Genomic DNA, 9,124 nt, shown 5'->3' with positions numbered 1-9,124 from the left:
GCACTACCACTATCCTCGCTAGCTGCTGCTGTTTATAGAATGGAAATCATTCTCGATCACAAGATCACGCTGGGAGGAAGCTGCGCGGCACCTGATCGAGGCCTTGAAGCTGGGAGGAAGCTCTAGCCTCGTTATCTCTGTTCCCTGGTCGGCATGGACAGTGTATGTACTCCACACACACCTCTGATTCATTCATTTTCTCTCTAGTACTTCTGGAGAACAACGACTTGACCTCGTGCAGTCATGCATATTAATCCATAGCAGTGAAAAAAATAACGTGCCATAGCGTTGCTAATAGTAAGCTATAGTATTTTGAGAAATGACTCGTTAAGAAAAATCTATGTACAACGTCTTCCTAATAGCATATATTTAAGGTGCCGTTATTTTGACATAGCACTTTATTTTTTCATTGATTCAATACCTAGAGTTGAGCTGCCTAAGTAAACCCCACTATTGTCATGGAAGACCGCAGCCATCCAAGGTCTGATGCCTGCATCGACATGAATCCCTGCGCTATTCAACCACGCTATTCAACCACGCTTCCCTGCGCTTCCTGTCCGCGACATTTGGTGGGCTTGGCTGGGTACTGGACTATTGGGCCGTCCTCATCCCCCGACTCCAAGACTAGCGGCGGTACCCTCATCCGCGGCGCGCCGCTGTTGCCGGCGCCGGCGAACTGGACCGTGCCTCACGCGCCGCCGCCACTGCTCGCCACGAATCCTCCATCCCCAGCACCACATCTTTCCGCCGCATCCCATCTGCAGACGCGCCGCTCCTAATCGCCCGACTCCGGAGACGGACCCGTCGCCGCCGTCTTCTTCGGTCTGGTACTCACCCAATGCTAGTCGATAGAGGTAACCCCCGCGTCAACTGATCATTCGTGCAACAGGTTCATGGGGGGCAGCTCATATCATATATCAGATCTTCCATTCCATAGGAACGACGACCAACTACACAAGTATGGCATCTGAAGGACAAGGATAAGTCATTACGAGCTGCAGTGGCGTCTTGTACACATTATTGGTTGCTCTGATGTAATGTCATCACATTATACTGGTCGATGGTTACAACTTACTATACAACACAAACGCTAATTGAATAGAAAATCAAATGTGATACTCCCTCTGTACCACGATACTTGTTGTTGTGGAGAACTGAACAAACAAATATTTAGGAACACAGGGAGTAGTATATAGTTGTACATTCCCTAACTTTGGTGCATCGGCTGGCCCAGAATTGGAACAAATGGCTTCAGAGGCATAGTTTCCCTTTTAGCTCCAGTTCTAGTTCCAGCAAAAGCATTTCATAGCTTTGAACATCTGAATCGTAGTTTATTGTCCAAAGTTCCAAGAAAATGGTTTAGCTGCAGCCAGTGCAGTGATGCTTAATTTCATCCCCTGCACATTGCTTTGCCAGCCCAAAACCTTAAATATTCTGATGGAGGTTATCGCAAAATCCTCTAAATTTCAAGTGGAACTAAAAAGGTGCCCATCAAACTAAGTTATCTGGAGTGGTGCAGGGAGAGCAGATTCCCAATGTAATTTGCCATTTAGCAGTTCTTCTAATTCGAAAGATTTAAGCCATCCTTGAAATCTTTTTCATTGAGGAAACCGTGACATCTTCTTATGCTTACAAACTTTAAGTACATCACCTAACTTCGTAAAAAAAAAATAGCAGTGCAAATTTTGTAGAACTTAAAACCACTTCAATTCTGCGCATTTATCTGCTTTCTTCAGTAACATTTTTGGACATGCTATTAATTTCAAGTTTCTAAAGTAACCCGAAACAGAGGTAACTGGACAAAGAAATTACAACGGAATTAGTTAAAGCTGAGCGGCTTCAGGTTGTAGTAATCTGACAAAAAATACAACATATCATGGCTTTTGATTTACATAAGAAAATCTCCTGTCCTGCCCATTATCTAATTGCCTATCTTTCCAGAATTGCCTCATTTCAGTTGGGCCCCGATACATGTGAAGATAGAGGTGGAACTGAGGAGATCACATTCCTAGCAACAACAAAGTTATGATCAATATTGTTGTCTGCACTCATGGCACCTTCCAAGACCTTGACCACCTCAGACATTTTAGGCCTTCTTTGGCAATCAATCTGCAAACACCACATCGCGAGCTTCATCATCTGAATTGCATCCTGCTTATGTGCTTGCATGTCGTTGCTGTTCCTGTCAATCAAATCTACCAAGTGGTCGTTTTTAACCTTTTCCTCCAATAGGGTAATAAGATGGATGCTCTCTTCTGACCGGGAAGTGTCGAGGTTCTTTCTTCCGCTGATGACTTCCATGACCACAACACCAAAGCTGTAGACGTCAGCCTTTTCTGTGATTTGCGATGTTAACCATTCAGGAGCTAAATATCCAGGTGTGCCTCTCATTCTAGTAACCACCTGGCTCATATCCCTATCAATGAGCTTGCATAGTCCAAAATCAGAAAGTTTAGCATTGAATTCATCATCTAAGAGGATGTTTTGTGGTTTGACATCCAAATGAGCAATCCGTTTTGTGCACTCCTCGTGAAGATAAGAGAGACCCTTAGCTATGTGAGTGATAATTTTGCACCGGATGCTCCAATCCAAAGGAGGAGCATCGTTGTCATGTCGACAATAGATCCATCTATCCAAGGATCCTTTGTGCATATACTCATACACCAGGAGCCTATAGGATTTCTCTGCACAGAAACCAATCAAACTCACCAGATTAATATGATGAATCCTGCCAATTGTCTGAACCTCTGCAGAAAATTCTCTTTTGCCCTGACCAGCTCGATCCAAACGTTTTACTGCAATCATTTCATCCCCAAATTTTCCCTTGAAAACAGACCCAAATCCTCCTTCCCCTAGCTTGTCTGCAAATTGCTCGGTTGCTGCTTTTAGCTGTTGATATGTGAACCTGATTGGTGTTCCTTGTAGCTCCCCAAACTCTTCCTCCTCCTCCATCTCATGTTGTCTATGTGTTCTCCGCTTACATATAAAGTAGGCGAGGAGGAAGACGACGGTAAGCAAAATGAAGCTGCCTACAGGAGCTAGAATTGTCACAACTCTTGTTACAGTGGAGGATTTTGGTTTCATGCTTGTTGGCCCAATAGGCGCAGGCAGAGCCACGGGACTTTCAGCTGGAGGCGACATTGCTTGATTCATCAGGGGACAAAAGACGACCTGGTAGTTGGTGCCCGTCGGGCAACTGAAAGTGCTGCTGGGATCATCCTTGGGGTAGCTGTAGGCATCTGGGCACATCTTCTTAAAGAAGACCGAGTAGTTGGTGGTGCTGCAATTGTGTGCCGCGCTCCCGGTACAGCAGTATTTGTCCTGCTTCAACACCCTGCATGCACTGTTACAACCCCCCGGAGCCTTCAGCTCTGTTGGGCACTGCGATGTGATGTTGGCTGGACAGCGCGGCCCCTTGACGCACCCTGCCCTTCCTTGAACCTGAACCGGCACCGGCAGGAAGTCCATGGGCACGTTGAAGCCGTCCATGAAGGAGATGTCGAAGGAATCCACGGCGTTGAGGCCGCCAAACGCGAACTCACCGAGCGTGCTGGGCGGCCGGCCATAGGCTGTGCAGGCGAGCAAGCCGCCGCAGTCACCAGTTTGGCACGACGACACGTTACCTTCGCCATGGAACGTGCAGCCCGTCCGTGCCCAGACGCGGCCGGATGTGTTGCCGGCGGGGACGTCCAGCACCCATGCCTCCCCTGGATCGAGCTGCCGGCCACCTCCCGGCACGACGGCCGGCCACACGGTGTAGGAGCATTGGTTGGTGATTCCTAGTGTGGCGGCCTCGCCCGTGATAACGAGGACGAAGAGGAAGAGAGCGGAAGCGGCGCCCATCAATGCCTGGAAGAGGAAGAGGAAGAGAACTGGAGAATCAGAGACGGTCTAGGTTGCAAACTTGCAATAGGGCTCATGATCTATAGTGTGACAGCTAACGGAGTGGAAGAGTGGGGATAACAGAGACACCGTTGAATTATTCCGTTCCACGGTCAGCATACAACAGCTAGCCTCTTCAACATGCTGCACAGTGACAACCGTTTGGTAGGACCAGACTTTTGCAGGACTTGTTAGTCCCTTCCGAATCCAAATTGTAAAAAGGATTACATACATTTGTACAGTGCGTCCGTGTAATGATTATAAAAAGAATACATCTGTATAATGTGTTGTTTGGTGATTTTGTCGGTAAGAAATGTACATCCGAGGAAATCTTACATTAGTAAAACGCTCTGTTCGGTAAATGTCGTCCTCAGAGATTGCATATCAACTTCTTTTTTTATGTTGGAGACTTGCCAGATTGCTCATCTTTGCTCATTCCTGATCTGCTTTATGTTTTGCTGTGGCATTCTGATGTGGAATATATATGGAGGCAGCAGATCAAGGAAGAAGCACTTTTTTTTTTTTGAACGGGCAAGGAAGAAGCACTTTGGTGGTGGAGACAAGCTGAAGTTGACACCAGTCGGCAGCTCCCTGGAAGCAGTCCAAGCAGCCGGAGGCCTCCTTGACTGACAGACATGCCCCGTCAAGCGTATGCATCCATGTCTAACTCACCACAACTACTTAATTGCGAGCACATTTTTTGCAAGTGTGGGAATTTCTCAAGTAAATCCATGATTATTTTTTTGAACGTATGAATTTATTTATCCAATAAAATTCAGAAGTCGGTTTTTCTACTGAACGAATGAATGTTTGGCTTTTTCTTTGAACCAGTCGGATCGACGGAGGTGGTTGGCGGTTTGGCGAGGCAAGTTTTTTTTTTTTTTAGGCAAGTGAGGTGGTCCCGACAGCCAGAGTGAATTGCTTTATGGGCCACAGCCCATGAGAACTTTCACGCGAGTGCCAGCATTTTCGAGGGACTCCATAAGCACTACTGTGGAGCTCGCAAATATTTTGTGTGTGTGTGAATGTGGAGCTCCCAAATATGTGTTCATACAAACTGGTTACTTCAGTTTTTTCACGCTCAATCTAGAAAACCTTTCTTCTTCCCACAATCCAATCCAGAAAACGCTATGTGATGCATTTGCGGAAGCTTCTAGAAGATTTCGACTAGTTTTCGGTTCATATATTTTTGTTTGTTCTTCCGGTTTTTTGTTTGAATTTTATTTTTCCATTCTGATTTTCCTTTTATTTTTTAAAAAAATTATGAATTGTATTCAAATGCATGAACTTTTTTCAAACATAGCCAGTTTTCTATGCTATTAGTCAAATCTGAAAAAAAAATTAAGAACTTTTCTGAAATTCATTAATGTTTTCTCAAATCCCTGAACCTTCTTACAATTCATGTTTTTTTTCAAAATCATGAACGATTCTGATATTTGTGACAAAAATTCAATTTCGTGTACATCTTTTCAAATTCGCAATTTTTTTTAAGAAAATTGTGAACTTTGTTTAAATCCGTGAAAAAAATGAATTTACGATTTTTTAATGTACAAAAACCAAAGGCTATGTTTTTCCTGAAAACAAACAACACTTATTTTAGTACAGTAATCCAGGCGAGCGAGCGAAGCAGTCTAGCGGAGCAAGGTACCAAGTTGGGCTGCAGCCTGGAATGCTCGTGCGAGCGCTGTTGAAGAGCCTCGCTTGTCAATATATTGGTCGCCTGGAGAGCAACTAATTGGCTAGCATAAGCGTTTTAACGATCATTCCTACGTGTTGTGTTCTTAGTCATCGTCACGTGCCATTCTCTGAGTGTTCCCTTTGATTTTTTATTTTTTATTTTATCGCACACGTTTTTTGACTTTTTAGGTGGATTTCTTTTTGTGTTTTGTTTTTTGCCCTTTTTTTAGCTTTTGCACAAAATAAAACGTGTCCAAAAGCACGGTTTTTTTTTGGCATGAGAGGACCCTCCCAAAAATAAAATAAAAACATGTTTTTTGTTTTTTTCCTTTTTCCGCGAAAGTTATAGTTTAGTTTCGCGATAGGCATGGATTTGCTTTCGCAAGAGGCACGACCATGCCTCGGAAACGAAAAAAAAAACATGTTTTCTGTTTTCTTTCTCTTTCGTGATTCGAACGGTTTTGCTTCTGCTAGAGGTACGGATTAACTTTTGCGAATGGCACGGTCATGCCTCTCGAAAATAAAAAGGTGATTTTATTTTTGTTTTTTCTTTCGTAAAAGGCATGATTTTGTTTCCGCGAGAGGCACAGGTTTGCTTCGCGGTCGTGCCTTTCAGAAACGAAAAACCCGTTTTTATTTTCTTTCAAGAGAGGCACAGTTTTTTTGTCTGTTGTTTTGTGAAAAAATATGTTTGTAAAAACCTAGCAACATGAAGCCACCTACAGGAGCTAAAATTGCAACATCTCTTCTTACAGTGAAGGGTTTCTCTTTCATGCTTGTTGTCCCAATAGGTGCTGGCAGAGTACTTGGGGTCATAGGTGTTACCGTGGCCGGGGATGCAGGTGGATCACTTGGGGCCGTAGGTGTTACCTTGGCCGGGGGTGCGGGCATGGGTCTTTTAGCTGTAGGCGATCTGCTTGCATTCGTATCAATGATAATGCCCACGGATGTACTGTTCGCGATGGTGGCAACGGGGAGGAGGAGGAGGAGGAGAGGCAGGAGGTGGAGAGCCGAAGTGGCACTCACCACTGCCATTTGTTCCTTTGTGATATGATTTCTGATTGCACTCGTTAACTTGAAGCAGAGTCTCAATTGCAAACTGGAGATAGGGCTCCTGTGGCTATGACAGTAGACTGACAGCTAACAGCCTGGAAGAATGATAGGGATTATATCTATATGTTTTCAGGAAATAAAAAAGAAGAGTTACATCCAGATAATGCGTTGTTTCATGATTTTGACTCTAAGAGCTATGCAAACACGACAGTTAATGCGATCAGATCTTGCATAGGTGTTATCATATAAAAGCATTCTTCTTGGTAAAATATCATCCGGGGAGAGTTGAATTTTTTTTTCCTTGTGTTTCTCAGAGCCTGTGATTTTTTTGTTGCTACTTGTTAATTATTTTTGGAAAAGGTTTGCTACTTGTTAATGTATCTCAACTCTTTAGTTACAGAATGAGGCAACTCTTCTGCTTCCATTTAGTAAAGAAAAGTAAACATACTTATAGACTTCTAATATAATTATATCATACTCCCTCCGTCCCAAAATAAGTGTCTCAACTTTATACTAGCTCTATTAAGCTTAAGACACTTATTTTGGGACGGAGGGAGTATAAAATAGTGGTATACTGGTTTTTGTTTTCCCAAGTTGCACATCTTTGTCAGCAGTGATGTTGAGTGAAGATCAGTTTGCAAGAAGTACCTTTGGTTTGGGGCATGCTAAAGCTGATAGAGGTTGGTATTTTTCAAATCAATTTCTTGGGTAAGGCCTACATAATTTGCAATTGGTATTTCTCATATCAATTTCGCCAACTTTTTCATGAACTTTAGATTTGAATTATATTTATGAAGTGCTTAGAAACGCATTTAATGGCTTAAATATATCAAACGGACCTTAAAAGATGCAGAGCACTTGGTGTCGTAGGTGTTACCTTAGCCGGGGGTGCAGGCAAGGGACTTTCAGCTGTAGGCGATACTGTTTGATTGATCGTGGCACAAAGAGAAGGTGGGCACCTTCTCCCCTGACTGAGATTTATATACACGGTGGGCACCTTCTCGCCCTGATCGAGCTTCGTACGCGATCTCTAACCGGAGTTGCGGCTGGCCACACGGTGGCAACGGGGAGGAGAAGGTGAGGCAGGAGGGAGCCGAAGGGGTACTCACCACTGCCATCTGTGTGTTATGATTTATGTGCACCCGTTAGCTTTAACCAGTCTCTCAATTGCAAACTTGTGATAGGTGTCATGTGGCTGTGACAGACTGACATCTAGAGTGGAGGAGTGGTAGGGAATAGCAGACAGGGACATGATCTGTCCGTTGAATCGTTCAAGGGTCAGCATAAAACAACCTAACATTCTTGCAGACTGTTTGCTTCTTAGTCGGTTAGTCCCTCTCGTATTATATATGTACGTCTTCAAGAATAAAAACAGGAATTACATCTGTAAAATTATTTTGGCTGTAAGAAATCGGCAAACATGGCAGAAAAATGCGACCAGATCTTGCATAGGTGTTACCATATAAAACATGGTTTTTGGCAAAATATCATCCTGGGAGAGTATGCATTTTTTCAAGAAATGATAGCAACACAATGATTCATCTCAAAAATTATGCATGCTGATTTGGATGAAACGGTCAAACTTACATGTGTCATGGATAGTCCTATTGAATTGTCAAGTATGGAATTGCAGGAGTATTCCTTGTGTTTCTCTGATCCTGTTCACTTCCGTTCAGCAACAGTTTATGTGTGACCCATCATGTATATACCAAAACTGAATACTGTTAGGGAAAGGTCTATATTACCCTTTATACTATTTGTGAGGGGGGTGTATCGAAGCGGGACTATGTGTTTTTTTCTGCTTGTTAATTTATCTCAACTCGTTAGTTAGGGAATGAAGCAACTTTTCTGCGTCCATTTCGAAAAGGAAAACAAAACTATTTCTAGACTTCTAGTATAAGTATACCATACAACATAGTGGTAGACTGGGTTTTTTTGCCCAGATTGCACATCTTTGTTCATTACCGATCTGCCATATGCTTTGTCAGCAGTGATGTAAAATGAAGATCACTTTGCAAGAAGTACCCTACGACTGGGGGCATGCATGTTGGCTGACAGCGGCTGGAGGCCTTGTTGACTGGCCTAGCTATCATATGCCATCAAGCATATGGAGCCACTTCTCACTCCTTGATTGCGTCCAGACGAGGGTGGCACTACCACTATCCTCGCTAGCTGCTGCTGTTTATAGAATGGAAATCATTCTCGATCACAAGATCACGCTGGGAGGAAGCTGCGCGGCACCTGATCGAGGCCTTGAAGCTGGGAGGAAGCTCTAGCCTCGTTATCTCTGTTCCCTGGTCGGCATGGACAGTGTATGTACTCCACACACACCTCTGATTCATTCATTTTCTCTCTAGTACTTCTGGAGAACAACGACTTGACCTCGTGCAGTCATGCATATTAATCCATAGCAGTGAAAAAAATAACGTGCCATAGCGTTGCTAATAGTAAGCTATAGTATTTTGAGAAATGACTCGTTAAGAAAAATCTATGTACAACGTCTTCCTAATAG

At 43.6% G+C, this 9,124-nt stretch overlaps 1 protein-coding gene across 2 annotated transcripts; it reads right to left on the bottom strand.

Moving 5' to 3' along the window:
* Positions 1–1,819: 1,819 nt before the first annotated feature.
* Positions 1,820–6,707, bottom strand: LOC123439151 (PR5-like receptor kinase). 2 transcript variants are annotated; one of them, XM_045115897.1, is made up of 2 exons: positions 6,540–6,707; positions 1,820–3,812 (listed from the first exon to the last, which is right to left on the bottom strand). In XM_045115897.1, exons 1-2 carry the CDS (start codon positions 6,592–6,594, stop codon positions 1,954–1,956), a joined length of 1,914 nt encoding a protein of 637 aa, XP_044971832.1. In that variant the 5' UTR covers positions 6,595–6,707; the 3' UTR covers positions 1,820–1,953. The 2 variants fall into 2 exon arrangements, with proteins under 2 accessions (XP_044971832.1, XP_044971831.1); XM_045115896.1 differs by lacking the exon at positions 6,540–6,707 and having other exon boundaries at positions 1,820–3,918.
* Between the last annotated feature and the right edge of the window lie 2,417 nt (positions 6,708–9,124).

Source organism: Hordeum vulgare, chromosome 3H (genome assembly GCF_904849725.1).
Source record: "Hordeum vulgare subsp. vulgare chromosome 3H, MorexV3_pseudomolecules_assembly, whole genome shotgun sequence".
NCBI classification, from domain to species: Eukaryota; Viridiplantae; Streptophyta; class Magnoliopsida; order Poales; family Poaceae; genus Hordeum; species Hordeum vulgare.
Note: the sequence above shows the minus strand (reverse complement) of the source record. Positions and strands in the feature narration are given on the sequence as shown.